General features: G+C 47.5%; 1 protein-coding gene across 2 annotated transcripts in view; it reads right to left on the bottom strand.

Moving 5' to 3' along the window:
- CA7 (carbonic anhydrase 7) overlaps window positions 1-14,075 on the bottom strand; it is a 29,265-nt gene extending 15,190 nt beyond the window's left edge. Inside the window, exons 1-2 of one of the 2 annotated variants that reach the window (XM_073554947.1) lie at window positions 13,356-14,075; window positions 158-355 (exon numbers count right to left, since the gene is read on the bottom strand). In XM_073554947.1, the coding sequence (XP_073411048.1) occupies window positions 158-355; window positions 13,356-13,386 (229 nt within the window). In that variant the 5' untranslated portion in view covers window positions 13,387-14,075. Of the gene's footprint in view, window positions 1-157; window positions 356-12,420; window positions 12,567-13,355 lie in introns of those variants that run through there. The other variant, XM_073554946.1, reaches the window with a different exon arrangement.
- Between the last annotated feature and the right edge of the window lie 3,225 nt (window positions 14,076-17,300).

The following is a 17,300-nucleotide window of genomic DNA, read 5'->3' as shown; positions in this document are numbered from 1 at the left end:
GTGATGTGTGTGGTCTGCACTGAATATAGACGTTGGGTAACTGAGAATATATTAACATTCGGATGGGGGGTACAAGAGTTGGAGCAGAGGGGGTCCATCTCTGGGGCTGGTAATGGACGCACACCACAGATGTCACACAGAAGCCCTTGGATCTCACCTGTCTTATCGTCATTGTCGTCAAACTCCACCGTGACTGAGTGCCCGTTGTTGGACATTTCGATGGACGTGCACTGATCATAGGACACCACCAAAGGCTTCAGGCTGGGATTGAAGATGGCCTGACTGGCGACTATATTAATAGGAGACTGACGATTGCCCTGCGCGATGGGGAAGTATCGGTACCACTCGGAGGGACCTACGGGAAGAACAGCACAAGATGAGCACCAGATAAGAAGACTAGTCAATCATAAAGTGCAGCCCCCGCTGTGACCCCCAGAGATCAGCCCACCGCTGTGACCCCCCAGAGATCAGCCCCCGCTGTGACCCCACAGAGATCAGCCCTCGCTGTGACCCCCAGAGATCAGGCCCCCGCTGTGACCCCCCCCCAGAGATCAGCCCCCGCTGTGACCCCCAGAGATCAGGCCCCCGCTGTGACCCCCAGAGATCAGCCCCCGCTGTGACCCCCAGAGATCAGCCACCACTCTGACCTCCAGAGATCAGCCACCGCTGTGACACCCAGAGATCAGCCCCCCGCTGTGACCCCCAGAGATCAGGCCCCCGCTGTGATCCCCAGAGATCAGCCCCCCGCTGTGACTCCCAGAGATCAGCCCCCGCTGTGACCCCCAGAGATCAGGCCCCCGCTGTGACCCCCAGAGATCAGCCACCGCTCTGACCTCCAGAGATCAGCCAGCGCTGTGACCCCCAGAGATCAGGCCCCCGCTGTGACCCCCAGAGATCAGCCCCCGCTGTAACCCCCAGAGATCAGCCAGCGCTGTGACCCCCAGAGATCAGCCAGCGCTGTGACCCCCAGAGATCAGCCCCCCTGTGACTCCCAGAGATCAGCCCCCGCTGTGACTCCGAGGTCAGCCACCGCTGTGACTCCCAGAGATCAGCCCCTGCTGTGACTCCCAGAGATCAGCCCCCCGCTGTGACCCCCAGAGATCAGCCCCCGCTGTGACCCCCAGAGATCAGCCACCGCTCTGACCTCCAGAGATCAGCCACCGCTGTGACCCCCAGAGATCAGCCCCCGCTGTGACCCCCAGAGATCAGCCAGCGCTGTGACCCCCAGAGATCAGCCAGCGCTGTGACCCCCAGAGATCAGCCCCCCTGTGACTCCCAGAGATCAGCCCCCGCTGTGACTCCGAGATCAGCCACCGCTGTGACTCCCAGAGATCAGCCCCTGCTGTGACTCCCAGAGATCAGCCCCCCGCTGTGACCCCCAGAGATCAGCCCCCGCTGTGACCCCCAGAGATCAGCCACCGCTCTGACCTCCAGAGATCAGCCACCGCTGTGACCCCCAGAGATCAGCCCCCGCTGTGACCCCGAGATCAGCCACCGCTCTGACCTCAAGAGATCAGCCCCCGCTGTGACCGCCAGAGATCAGCCCCCCTCTGTGACCCCCAGAGATCAGCCCCCCGCTGTGACCCCCAGAGATCAGCCACCGCTCTGACCTCCAGAGATCAGCCACCGCTGTGACCCCCAGAGATCAGCCCCCGCTGTGACCCCGAGATCAGCCACCGCTCTGACCTCAAGAGATCAGCCCCCGCTGTGACTCCCAGAGATCAGCCCCCCGCTGTGACTGCCAGAGATCAGCCCCCCTCTGTGACCCCCAGAGATCAGCCATCGCTCTGACCTCCAGAGATCAGCCCCCGCTGTGACCCCCAGAGATCAGCCCCCGCTGTGACCCCCAGAGATCAGCCACGGCTCTGACCTCCAGAGATCAGCCAGCGCTGTGACCCCCAGAGATCAGCCCCCGCTGTGACCCCCAGAGATCAGCCCCCGCTGTGACCCCGAGATCAGCCACCGCTCTGACCTCCAGAGATCAGCCCCCCGCTGTGACCCCCAGAGATCAGCCCCCGCTGTGACCCCCAGAGATCAGCCACCACTCTGACCTCCAGAGATCAGCCACCGCTGTGACCCCCAGAGATCAGCCCCCGCTGTGACCCCGAGATCAGCCACCGCTCTGACCTCAAGAGATCAGCCCCCGCTGTGACTCCCAGAGATCAGCCCCCCGCTGTGACTGCCAGAGATCAGCCCCCCTCTGTGACCCCCAGAGATCAGCCATCGCTCTGACCTCCAGAGATCAGCCCCCGCTGTGACCCCCAGAGATCAGCCCCCGCTGTGACCCCCAGAGATCAGCCACGGCTCTGACCTCCAGAGATCAGCCAGCGCTGTGACCCCCAGAGATCAGCCCCCCTCTGTGACCCCCAGAGATCAGCCAGCGCTGTGACCCCCAGAGATCAGCCCCCGCTGTGACCCCCAGAGATCAGCCCCCGCTGTGACCCCGAGATCAGCCACCGCTCTGACCTCCAGAGATCAGCCCCCCGCTGTGACCCCCAGAGATCAGCCCCCGCTGTGACCCCCAGAGATCAGCCACCACTCTGACCTCCAGAGATCAGCCACCGCTGTGACTCCCAGAGATCAGCCCCCACTGTGACTCCCAGAGATTAGCCCCCTGCTGTGACCCCCAGAGATCAGCCCCCGCTGTGACCCCCAGAGATCAGCCACCGCTCTGTCGTCCAGAGATCAGCACTACAAATGGGGTTTATGAAAATGGGTTCTCCTATTTTCAGAACCTCTTTAAGTCGGACATTTTGTCTGCTCACAGCAGATGGTTTGGTACAGTTGTTTAGGTAGTTGTAATAATATAATTGTGATTATATTTCCATAACCTGTACATAAAATCCCCGGAGAGGATGGGACGACCCCAGAGCAGCATGTCCAGTTTGCATTGGGCTGTGATATATTGTGACTCAGCTCATGACAGGTCCGTGTCACAGAATATGCCGCCCTTCCCTAAGTGCACACTGCAAGTATCTGGTGCAGAAATTTATGCAATATTTCTGCCTCTCTTGGCAGTAAAATTGCAGCTTAAAATACAAGTGCTTCTCACTAAATTAGAATATCATCGAAAAGTGAATTTATTTCAGTTCTTCAACACAAAAAGTGACTCTCCTATATTAATATGCTTGGGTACAGCACTGTGTGAATAGCCGGCTTCTTCAGCAATGACCTTTTGTGGCTTCCCCATGATTGTGGAGTGTGGCAATGACTGCCTTCTGGACACCTGTCAGGTCAGCAGTCTTCCCCATGATTGTGGAGTGTGTCAGTGACTGCCTTCTGGACCTCTGTCAGGTCAGTAGTCTTCCCCATGATTGTGGAGTGTGGCAATGACTGCCTTCTGGACCCCTGTCAGGTCAGCAGCCTTCCCCATGATTGTGGAGCTACTGAAACAGACTAAGGGACCTTTATAAACACTTAGGAGCCTTAACAGGGGTTTTGTGAATTATTCTAATTTCCTGAGATAATGACTTTTGGGTTCTCATTGGCTGTAAACCAGAATCATCAACATTACCAGAAATAAACCTGTGACATAGATGTATAACGACTCTATAGAATACAGGAGAGGCACTGTTTGTATTGAAGAACTGAAATAAACTCACTTTTTGATGATATTCTAATTTTGTGAGAAGCTCTTATAGCTTCGTTTTTGTTGCAGATTTTTCCCCACTCATTAGTTTGAGTGAAATCTACAGAAACAATTGAGATGCTGCAAATTTAATTTTGCACCAAATCTGCATGGAAAAAAAATAAAATCAGGGCGCATCCTAGGTTAGTGCAGCCCTCCGCACACACATCGGCGGTACGATCCGTGCTGTGGGTAAATTGCAAAAAAAATTAGAAAAATTATCATACAGCACTATCCTGCACTATTATATTGTTTTCTTTACAGCACCATCCTGCACTATTATATTGCTTTATTTACAGCACTGTCCTGCACATGTATATTGCTTTCTTTACAGCACCATCCTGCACTATTATATTGCTTCATTTACAGCACTGTCCTGCACATGTATATTGCTTTCTTTACAGCACCATCCTGCACTATTATATTGCTGCACAATCCTGTACTATTATATTGCTTTCTTTACAGCACCATCCTGCACTATTATATTGCTTCATTTACAGCACCGTCCTGCACATGTATATTGCTTTCTTTACAGCACCATCCTGCACTATTATATTGCTTTATTTACAGCACTGTCCTGCACCTGTATATTGCTTTCTTTACAGCACCATCCTGCACTAATATTGCTTTCTTTACAGCACCATCCTGCACTATTATATTGCTTTATTTACAGCACCATCCTGCACATGTATATTGCTTTCTTTACAGCACCATCCTGCACTATTATATTGCTTTCTTTACAGCACCATCCTGCACTATTATATTGCTTCATTTACAGCACTGTCCTGCACATGTATATTGCTTTCTTTACAGCACCATCCTGCACTATTATATTGCTTCATTTACAGCACTGTCCTGCACATGTAAATTGCTTTCTTTACAGCACCATCCTGCACTATTATATTGCTTCATTTACAGCACTGTCCTGCACATGTATATTGCTTTCTTTACAGCACCATCCTGCACTATTATATTGCTGCACAATCCTGTACTATTATATTGCTTTCTTTACAGCACCATCCTGCACTATTATATTGCTGCACAATCCTGCACTATTATATTGCTTTATTTACAGCACCATCCTGCACTATTATATTGCTGCACAATCCTGCACTATTATATTGCTTTCTTTACAGCACCATCCTGCACTATTATATTGCTTCATTTACAGCACTGTCCTGCACATGTATATTGCTTTCTTTACAGCACCATCCTGCACTATTATATTGCTTCATTTACAGCACTGTCCTGCACATGTATATTGCTTTCTTTACAGCACCATCCTGCACTATTATATTGCTTTCTTTACAGCACCATCCTGCACTATTATATTGCTTTATTTACAGCACCATCCTGCACATGTATATTGCTTTCTTTACAGCAACATCCTGCACTATTATATTGCTTCATTTACAGCACTGTCCTGCACATGTATATTGCTTTCTTTACAGCACCATCCTGCACTATTATATTGCTGCACAATCCTGCACTATTATATTGCTTTATTTACAGCACCATCCTGCACATGTATATTGCTTTCTTTACAGCACCATCCTGCACTATTATATTGCTGCACAATCCTGCACTATTATATTGCTTTCTTTACAGCACCATCCTGCACTATTATATTGCTTCATTTACAGCACTGTCCTGCACATGTATATTGCTTTCTTTACAGCACCATCCTGCACTATTATATTGCTTCATTTACAGCACTGTCCTGCACATGTATATTGCTTTCTTTACAGCACCATCCTGCACTATTATATTGCTTTCTTTACAGCACCATCCTGCACTATTATATTGCTTTATTTACAGCACCATCCTGCACATGTATATTGCTTTCTTTACAGCACCATCCTGCACTATTATATTGCTTCATTTACAGCACTGTCCTGCACATGTATATTGCTTTCTTTACAGCACCATCCTGCACTATTATATTGCTTCATTTACAGCACTGTCCTGCACATGTAAATTGCTTTCTTTACAGCACCATCCTGCACTATTATATTGCTTCATTTACAGCACTGTCCTGCACATGTATATTGCTTTCTTTACAGCACCATCCTGCACTATTATATTGCTGCACAATCCTGTACTATTATATTGCTTTCTTTACAGCACCATCCTGCACTATTATATTGCCTCACAATCCTGTACTATTATAATGCTTTCTTTACAGCACCATCCTGCACTATTATATTGCTGCACAATCCTGTACTATTATATTGCTTTCTTTACAGCACCATCCTGCACTATTATATGCAGCACAATCCTGTACTATTATATTGCTTTCTTTACAGCACCATCCTGCACTATTATATTGCTTCATTTACAGCACTGTCCTGCACATGTATATTGCTTTCTTTACAGCACCATCCTGCACTATTATATTGCTGCACAATCCTGTACTATTATATTGCTTTCTTTACAGCACCATCCTGCACTATTATATTGCTTCATTTACAGCACTGTCCTGCACCTGTATATTGCTTTCTTTACAGCATCATCCTGCACTATTATATTGCAGCACAATCCTGCACTATTATATTGCTTTCTTTACAGCACCATCCTGCACTATTATATTGCAGCACAATCCTGTACTATTATATTGCTTTATTTACAGCACCATCCTGCACTATTATATTGCTTCATTTACAGCACTGTCCTGCACATGTATATTGCTTTCTTTACAGCACCATCCTGCACTATTATATTGCTGCACAATCCTGTACTATTATATTGCTTTTACAGCACCATCCTGCACTATTATATTGCTGCACAATCCTGCACTATTATATTGCTTTATTTACAGCACCATCCTGCACTATTATATTGCTGCACAATCCTGCACTATTATATTGCTTTCTTTACAGCACCATCCTGCACTATTATATTGCTTCATTTACAGCACTGTCCTGCACATGTATATTGCTTTCTTTACAGCACCATCCTGCACTATTATATTGCTTCATTTACAGCACTGTCCTGCACATGTATATTGCTTTCTTTACAGCACCATCCTGCACTATTATATTGCCTCACAATCCTGTACTATTATAATGCTTTCTTTACAGCACCATCCTGCACTATTATATTGCTGCACAATCCTGTACTATTATATTGCTTTCTTTACAGCACCATCCTGCACTATTATATGCAGCACAATCCTGTACTATTATATTGCTTTCTTTACAGCACCATCCTGCACTATTATATTGCTTCATTTACAGCACTGTCCTGCACATGTATATTGCTTTCTTTACAGCACCATCCTGCACTATTATATTGCTGCACAATCCTGTACTATTATATTGCTTTCTTTACAGCACCATCCTGCACTATTATATTGCTTCATTTACAGCACTGTCCTGCACCTGTATATTGCTTTCTTTACAGCATCATCCTGCACTATTATATTGCAGCACAATCCTGCACTATTATATTGCTTTCTTTACAGCACCATCCTGCACTATTATATTGCAGCACAATCCTGTACTATTATATTGCTTTATTTACAGCACCATCCTGCACTATTATATTGCTTCATTTACAGCACTGTCCTGCACATGTATATTGCTTTCTTTACAGCACCATCCTGCACTATTATATTGCTGCACAATCCTGTACTATTATATTGCTTTTACAGCACCATCCTGCACTATTATATTGCTGCACAATCCTGCACTATTATATTGCTTTATTTACAGCACCATCCTGCACTATTATATTGCTGCACAATCCTGCACTATTATATTGCTTTCTTTACAGCACCATCCTGCACTATTATATTGCTTCATTTACAGCACTGTCCTGCACATGTATATTGCTTTCTTTACAGCACCATCCTGCACTATTATATTGCTTCATTTACAGCACTGTCCTGCACATGTATATTGCTTTCTTTACAGCACCATCCTGCACTATTATATTGCTTTCTTTACAGCACCATCCTGCACTATTATATTGCTTTATTTACAGCACCATCCTGCACATGTATATTGCTTTCTTTACAGCAACATCCTGCACTATTATATTGCTTCATTTACAGCACTGTCCTGCACATGTATATTGCTTTCTTTACAGCACCATCCTGCACTATTATATTGCTGCACAATCCTGCACTATTATATTGCTTTATTTACAGCACCATCCTGCACATGTATATTGCTTTCTTTACAGCACCATCCTGCACTATTATATTGCTGCACAATCCTGCACTATTATATTGCTTTCTTTACAGCACCATCCTGCACTATTATATTGCTTCATTTACAGCACTGTCCTGCACATGTATATTGCTTTCTTTACAGCACCATCCTGCACTATTATATTGCTTCATTTACAGCACTGTCCTGCACATGTATATTGCTTTCTTTACAGCACCATCCTGCACTATTATATTGCTTTCTTTACAGCACCATCCTGCACTATTATATTGCTTTATTTACAGCACCATCCTGCACATGTATATTGCTTTCTTTACAGCACCATCCTGCACTATTATATTGCTTCATTTACAGCACTGTCCTGCACATGTATATTGCTTTCTTTACAGCACCATCCTGCACTATTATATTGCTTCATTTACAGCACTGTCCTGCACATGTAAATTGCTTTCTTTACAGCACCATCCTGCACTATTATATTGCTTCATTTACAGCACTGTCCTGCACATGTATATTGCTTTCTTTACAGCACCATCCTGCACTATTATATTGCTGCACAATCCTGTACTATTATATTGCTTTCTTTACAGCACCATCCTGCACTATTATATTGCCTCACAATCCTGTACTATTATAATGCTTTCTTTACAACACCATCCTGCACTATTATATTGCTGCACAATCCTGTACTATTATATTGCTTTCTTTACAGCACCATCCTGCACTATTATATGCAGCACAATCCTGTACTATTATATTGCTTTCTTTACAGCACCATCCTGCACTATTATATTGCTTCATTTACAGCACTGTCCTGCACATGTATATTGCTTTCTTTACAGCACCATCCTGCACTATTATATTGCTGCACAATCCTGTACTATTATATTGCTTTCTTTACAGCACCATCCTGCACTATTATATTGCTTCATTTACAGCACTGTCCTGCACCTGTATATTGCTTTCTTTACAGCATCATCCTGCACTATTATATTGCAGCACAATCCTGCACTATTATATTGCTTTCTTTACAGCACCATCCTGCACTATTATATTGCAGCACAATCCTGTACTATTATATTGCTTTATTTACAGCACCATCCTGCACATGTATATTGCTTTCTTTACAGCACCATCCTGCACTATTATATTGCTGCACAATCCTGCACTATTATATTGCTTTCTTTACAGCACCATCCTGCACTATTATATTGCAGCACAATCCTGTACTATTATATTGCTTTATTTACAGCACCATCCTGCACATGTATATTGCTTTCTTTACAGCACCATCCTGCACTATTATATTGCTGCACAATCCTGCACTATTATATTGCTTTCTTTACAGCACCATCCTGCACTATTATATTGCTTTCTTTACAGCACCATCCTGCACTATTATATTGCTTCATTTACAGCACTGTCCTGCACCTGTATATTGCTTTCTTTACAGCACCATCCTGCACTATTATATTGCAGCACAATCCTGCACTATTATATTGCTTTGTTTACAGCACCGTCCTGCACTATTATATCTCTTTCTTCATACGGTGGAGGCATCCTTTAATTTTTCAGGCTCCGGAGCTAAATGACCGTGGTGCAATGAAGTGCAACGAGCCCAGCATTTCATATTGTGCAGCTAATGAGATTACCAGTCACTTGGTGCCTGAGGAAAAGATGAAAAGCGTGCAGAAATGGTGTCTGTCCCGGTGATAAGTAGCGAGCAACACCTGCAACCTCCAGCGATGATCAGGGGCTATAGAACAGGTATGTAGAAACATGGTATAAAGCTGTAATCATGGGAGGAAGGAAATTTCCTACATTTTCCATTACTTCTTTTATGAATCGGTTTCATCCCAGTCTGTAATGGCTGATAACAGAGAGCAATAGATTATATTCACCTGCACTAAAACCTGTCTCTGATAACAGTAAGCAATAATCCGCATTCACTTCTCCACAATCTCTCCTGACATCAGACCTTTAACAACCTGTTATTGCTGATAACAGAGAGCACTATAGACCGGGACCCGCACAGCCATGGCGTCTCCACAGGACGGCGCAGTGCAATGCTACTCTGCAATTTGGGACAAATGTCACCTCTCCTGATCTGTCCGTTTTATCCCCCAATAATCTTTTCTAGAGGGGGCTGCTCGGTGCCGTTCCTCTGTTACACCTCCTGGAAATTCAAGAATAATTTGGCAACTGGGTGTGACACAATCTAATACACTCAGCACTGACTGGACAATGTCAGACCTGTGCCCAGAATGGTAATTGTCACTATTATAAAGTCATTCATTAATTTCCAGGAGGAATAACAGAGGAACGGAACAAAGTGCTGAGAAAAGATGCCCCTGAGTCGTTATTCTATGGGAGCACAGTGCTTATTTCTGCGGGAACTGATCCGTCCAGTGGGGGTTGTAGTCTGGTTTTATCTCTCCAGCGGAGACACTTCTGGCCTTTAGTTTTCATTCACTTTTTACGATTCTACAGGTAGAAACAATAAAGGTTCATTCATTTGTTGTGGAAATACAATCAGAGGCGGAAAAGCAAAGACACCAAAGGAACGAACCTGTTCTGCCTGTAAAGAAGCCATAAAAGCTAAACTGAGGGAGCAGCGATAAGTGACAAGTGCGGGGCAGTTTATTGTTCTCTGTTATCAGCTATTCCAGGCTAAAGGTGGCCATGCAGACGGCTGTGGGCTGCAAGAATGGCTGCTCTTCCTGACCTTCACTGGTCGACAGCCTTCAATGAGCATGCGTACGGAGATGATTTTCAATCACTTATTAGGACCGCCTACTGGACTCCTAATATTAAATATGGGGCTCCTGTTTGTTCAGAAAATGTTGGGGCATGGAGTGGTTGGGCATGCTGAATGTCAATATGACCGATCCTTCATTCCCGTGGTAGATAAGCAGCTTTCAGAGTGATCTAGAGGAGGATGAAGGAGTCTGGAAATGGTAGAGGGGTCTGGAGCAGGAGCACAGAGGTGTTTGCAAGGGTAAGATGAGTCGAGGGGTCTGGAGGGGACAGGGGAGTCTGGAGGGGACAAGGGAGTCTGGAGGGGACAAGGGAGTCTGGAGGGGACAGGGGAGTCTGGCGGGGACAGAGGTTTTTAGAGGAGGACAGAAGAGTCTGGAGGGGTCAGCAGGGGACAGAGGAGTCTGGAGGGGACAGTGGAATCCAGAGGGGTCTGGAGAGGACAGAGGGGTCTGCAACGGACAGATGACTCTAGAGGGTCTGGAGGTGACAGAGGTGTTTGTAGGGGACAGGGCTTTGGAGATGAAGCACAGGCGGTTGGAGGGGACAGAGAGTTCTGGATGGGGACAGAGATGTTTGGGAGAGACTTCCTCCTCACTGACGAGACATGAACACTCGGCTGATCGGAGCGTGCATGTGTATGAGGAATGTAGCTGAACCCTGTCCATGCTCCGGTAACATTATAGCATTTTTCTTACACATTTTAATATCTGCTTTCTTGTGGAATCTTCTATTGTTCTGTGTTTTCTGCCCATAATCTCATTATCTTCCCCCCAGGCTCTCAGTAATCTGGTAATGAGGCAGTTTGGAGTGATAATCTGCACACAACACAGCGCTTGGGACCGGCGTCCAAGACTAATTAATACATTGTGTTCCCATCTCCAGCCCTGCCAACCAGGAGGAGAATGAAGGGGAATGTTCTCGCTGCAAGGAATCCTGATCTGACGGACAGGTGAGAAGGGAAATACCGGGGAAAATCAGAAAGACGGAACCTCGGGGGGAGACAGCGTAAGGCTATGTGCACACGCTGCAGATTCACCTGCGTTTTTTTCCGCACGGAACCGCAGGTAAAACCGCAGGTAGAGTGACCTGCGGTTTGGTCTGCGGTTTTGCCTTGCGGTTTCACACCTCTACTATGTTAAAGGTGTGAAACCGCTGCGGAAACCGCCCAAACAATTGACATGCTGCGGTTTGTAAAAACCGCACCGTGAGCACGGCGTTTCTGAAAACCCATAGGATTTCATTGTACTGTACCATGTCAGCGGAACTGCTGCGTTTCCGCAGGGCCAAAACCGCTGCGGAAACGGAGCAGAATCCGCAACGTGTGCACACAGCCTAAAGCTCCCACCGCACGTATCGCAGGGGCTCGAGTCACAACAGCCACTAATTCTATTACTGTGACCACGCTGAAGCCAAAAAGGGGAGCAAATCTGGAGTCATTATGGAGCAAATCTGGAGTCATTATGGAGCAAATCTGGAGTCATTATGGAGCAAATCTGGAGTCATTAGGGAGCAAATCTGGAGTCATTAGGGAGCAAATCTGGAGCTTCACAAACATCATTAGACACATTCCAAAAGTGTCCGGTGAGAAGCACAAAGTGTCGGATAAATGGCGAAACCAGAATGGAGGAAGAGTGATAGTAGACGGACGAGGCGGATAACCGAGGGTGGATGGAGGAGAGCTGAGATCCATTGTGACAAGAGGCGGGTGATGCTGGGTTATATCAGATGGTACAGAGATCGCGAGCAGCATGGTGGATGTAACCCCCGGCGCTGCAGACAATCATGGACCTAGGGATCAGATCTCCTACAGATATTACACCGAGGAAAGAAGGAAGAGAAGAGCGAGAGGTGATGAATTACCGTCCTCCTCGCCGTATCCCCAGCAGTGTTGGCCGGTCATGGTCACAGGCTGCAGTCAGTCTCCGCGATCCGTCCCTCTAGACCTGTTGCTTTATATCACACAGTACCTGTTCTCAGCCTCTTAAAGGGACAGTAACAGGTGGGGGGGGGCTGAGCTGACTGTAGGAATGAGACTGCCCAAGTGTTGCCCTCCTCTCCTCCTCTCTGGGTGTATGACACTATGGGGGGGGGGGCTGAGCTGACGGTAGGAATGAGACTGCCCAAGTGTTGCCCTCCTCTCTGGGTGTATGTCACTATGGGGGGGGGGTGCCCTGTGCTCTCTGCTGTCCATTCACCTTCATAGTTTCATAATACCTGTATACAACTCTGCGCTATAATCCTTCGCCATCTGCTTGCTGGCAGTGAATAGAAACCTTTTTTTTTTGTTTTACCCCCAGAGAGTGAAAACTACAAACCTAATGCTTCTCACAGCTGAAGCTTTGTTCCAATCGTATCAGTCCAGGCAATGCTACTAGTGGTATAATATCAGTCGGCGTCCTGAGAGGTTACATCACAGGCATCTATGGACTAGATAGGATTGTACACACTGGGGGCGTGTCCAGGCACATGGAGGAAAATCCACAAACACGCCCCCAGTGTGTCAGAAACGCCCCCAATGCACAGCCAACCTGATTTGCATATGATTTCTAAATTAGATTTCTCATGACTGGCACATTGGATTTCTGCAAAAAAGGTATCATTTTGATTGGGGGACAAGCGCCAACACAGTCATACCATTGCTACCAGATGTAAAAACTAAAAACCTGCTGACGGATTCTCTTTAAAGGGTATGTGCCCAAGGGGACCCCCAGCAAAAAAAAAAAACAACAAAACAAGCAGCGTCGGACTGCAAAGGATGCAATGTGCAATGGTATCTACAGATAAAATCGACCTACTGTGGATTTGTATTCCACTGCAGCGATCCATTTCCCCTGCAGATTCTCTTTGCAGCAAAAAAAATCACATGACTGCAACGTGTGACTAAATCTTGTGTTCATCGAATGTCTGCTGGTGGCCGTGGACCCCTGGGATGTGGCAGGAAACAGGGGTCCTAAATATGGTCCAGGCATTGAAGGGTTACAGGGATCCAGTGTCAGACAAATAATGGCGTGGAAATAGCAGCGATATGAGATCTGGGCATTGTACACGTATCTATAGACAATGTATAGAGACAGGCAGGACAAAGGGTCTCCAGAAAGCGGCTGTGTGCCGGGGGGCCGGGGTCACATCCCATTTCCCATTCTTCTTGGTTTTCACTGCATTCAATGGTAAAGTATTGACACAAAATCACCATTGTTTCCAGGGAAGAATACTCTTAAAGGGCGACTCCATACCCAGACACGATCCACCTGGACCATGGAGGATGTCCGCTGGTGACACAATGTACCGCCATGCTGGAATTCATCCCTAGAAAAAGAGGAAGGTGCTGACGAGCTGTCACCGGGACGTTAATTATCAGCTCAGTCCTAGGTGTAATCTCAGGGCCATCCATCCCTGCTGTCATCCTGACATTTAGGAGGGTCCGCTGCGTGCTCCGGCCGGGACCTTTCTCCATAAGCCAATTATTAACAGATCGGACACAGAAATCTCATTACCGCATTGAAAGCCATGAGAGCCGGGCCAGCAAGGCCGGCTGTGCCCACAGGGACAGGAGTGAGCGTGAATGGAGCTCCCGTATTATGGCCAGTGGGCGGCGTAAAAGGAGCGGAGTCTCCTACCCAGGAGGGACGTGTTGTGGAGCGCAGCTCCTGCTGGAGGCGCCACTCGAGATCACCAGTGGAGTAAATAGAATATAGGTGCAGGGGTGTTAATCACACCCGGGCCCAGCAGTATAGGGGGCCCAAAAGGTCCATTTATCCCATATGAAAAGACCATTACTATTAAAGACTTGCAATCATCGGGGGCCATGTTGGAGCTTTTGCATTGGGGCCCACAGGATTCAAATTTCTTTTCCAAACAATTTTATTAACATTTTATAACAGAGCATACATAAATGCAATACCATGAGGCACTCATGACACATGAAAGAAAAAACACAACCAGACTATAAATAATAAGAAGATGAACTCATGGAAACATTTCCAGCCAGCGAGACCATTTCTTTATAAAGGAAGGAAGACAGCCATTCAGCAACGCCAGTTTTTGCTCATATGACTTCTGTAAAGTCAGCTTTGCAATAATATCGAGTGGATTTCCAATAAACTGCAATTTCATTTTTAGAAACCAAAAGTAAATGAATAACCAATTTCCCAACAGAAGGATTCAAACGACTTGCATCCAACGAGAGCAGGGCGAACTGAGGAGTCAGGGAAAAATCTGATTGATTTAAAATATGAGAAATAAGAGAGGAGACGTCGTCCCAAAATGCCGAAGACGTGGACCAAGCCAAAATAAATGGGAAAGGCTACCATGATGCCGGCAATCCCTCCCACAGAGAGGGGAGGTGGAAGGGTTGATAAAAGCTAGACGAGATGGCGAGTAGCACCATCTCGATATGATTTTAAAGTAGGACTCATGGAGAGCCATACACATGGTAGCAGAATAGGTTAGAGACATGGTCAGTTCCCAAACATCTGGGGTAACAGAAAAATTCAAAAACGATTCCCATTTTTTCATATATAGGGATTTTATAAATGCAGAATCGTTGTTGAACCACTGGTAGATATAACGAGTGGACCAAAAAAATATTATGGCCTGAGTTACATAAAATATTGACCGCTGGCTCCGATAGGGGAGGGCGGCGAGTCACCAGTGGAGACAAAAATTCTTTCAACATAGTAAAGTGTAGAAAAGCAGAGGAGGGACCCCAAACCTATTCTCACAGGATTCAAGTTTTGATACTGGGGAAAGGGGAGTGAGCTGCTATTAGACACCTCTCACCTCCAGACTCCTCCAAGCCCCCATCACCCCCAGACATCTCTGTGCCCTCCAGACTTCTCCAAGCCCCCATCACCCCCAGACATCTCTCTGCCCTCCAGACTCCTCCAAGCCCCCATCACCCCCAGACATCTCTGTGCCCTCCAGACTTCTCCAAGCCCCCATCACCCCGACATCTCTCTGCCCTCCAGACTCCTCCAAGCCCCCATCACCCCCAGACATCTCTCTGCCCTCCAGACTCCTCCAAGCCCCCATCACCCCCAGACATCTCTCTGCCCTCCAGACTCCTCCAAGCCCCCATCACCCCCAGACATCTCTCTGCCCTCCAGACTCCTCCAAGCCCCCATCACCCCCAGACATCTCTGTGCCCTCCAGACTCCTCCAAGCCCCCATCACCCCCAGACATCTCTCTGCCCTCCAGACTCCTCCAAGCCCCCATCACCCCCAGACATCTCTCTGCCCTCCAGACTCCTCCAAGCCCCCATCACCCCCAGACATCTCTCTGCCCTCCAGACTCCTCCAAGCCCCCATCACCCCCAGACATCTCTGTGCCTTCCAGACTTCTCCAAGCCCCCATCACCCCCAGACATCTCTGTGCCTTCCAGACTCCTCCAAGCCCCCATCACCCCCAGACACCTCTGTGCCTTCCAGATTAAAGGATAAGCAAAGACACAAAAGGAACGAACTTGTTCTGCCTGTAAAGAAGCCATAAAAGCTAAACTGAGGGAGCAGCGATAAGTGACAAGTGTACCTGCTGGGCAGTTTATTGTTCTCTGTTATCAGCTATTCCAGGCTAAAGGTGGCCATGCAGACGGCTGTAGGCTGAGAGAATGGCTGCTCTTCCTGACCTCCACTGATCGTCAACCTTCAATGAGCATGCGTACGGAGATGACTGTGAATCACTGATTAAGACCGCCCACTGGACTCCTAATATTAGGCTCCTTTTTGTTCAGGAAATGTTGGGGCATGGAGTGATTGGACATGTTGAATGTCAGTATGTCTGATCATTCATTCTCATGGTAGATAAGCAGCTTCCAGAGGAATCTGGAGGAGGATGAAGGAGTCTGGAAAGTGTAGAGGGGTCTGGAGCAGGAGGACAGAAATGTTTGCAAGGGAAAGAGGGGTCTGGAGGTGACAGAGGAGTCTGGAGGTGGAGGACTGAGGGGTTTGTAGGGGATAGTGGAGTTGAGAGGCGTTTGTAGGGGACAGAGGGCTTTTGAGACAAAGGACAGACTAGAGACAACAGAGGAGTCTTGAAGAGGAAAGAGGAAGTGTGATGGGGACAGAGGAGTCTGCTGGGGACAGACACCTGTCCCTTCCAGACCCCTTCAAGCCCCCATCACTCCAAACACCTCCAAGCCCCCATTAGTTCAGAGGACTCTGTATTCTCTGGACTCCTTCAAGCCCCCATCATCCCCAGACCCCTCTGGTTCCTACAGACACCTTCAAACCCCCATAATCCCCAGACGTCTGTGTGCCCTCCAAACCCCCATCACTCCAAGACCTCTCTGCTCCCTCCAAGCCCCCATCACTCCAAGACCTCTCTGCTCCCTCCAAGCCCCCATCACTCCAGACGACTCTGTACCTTCCAGACTCCTCCAAGCCCCCATCACCCCCGGACCCGTCTGTTCCCTCCAAACTCTAACAAGCCCCCATCACTCCAGATGACTCTGTACACTCGACTCCTCCAAGCCCCATCACCCCCAGACACCTCTGTGCCCTCCAGACTCCTCCAAGCCCCATAACACCAGACAACTCTGTCCCCTCATCACTCCAGACGACTCTGTACACTCAAAACTCCTCCAAGCCCCAATCACTCCAGACAACTGTCCCCTCCAGACTCATCCAAGCCCCCATCACCCCAGATGCCTCTGTCCCCTGCAAACTCTTCCAAGCCCCATCACTCCAGAAGACTCTGTCCCCTGCAAACTCTTCCAAGCCTCCATCACTCCAGATAACTCTGT

The sequence above is a fragment of the Dendrobates tinctorius genome, unplaced genomic scaffold (assembly GCF_039654945.1).
Source record: "Dendrobates tinctorius isolate UK_male_01 unplaced genomic scaffold, ASM3965494v1 ptg000214l, whole genome shotgun sequence".
Classification (NCBI taxonomy): domain Eukaryota; kingdom Metazoa; phylum Chordata; class Amphibia; order Anura; family Dendrobatidae; genus Dendrobates; species Dendrobates tinctorius.
Note: the sequence above shows the minus strand (reverse complement) of the source record. Positions and strands in the feature narration are given on the sequence as shown.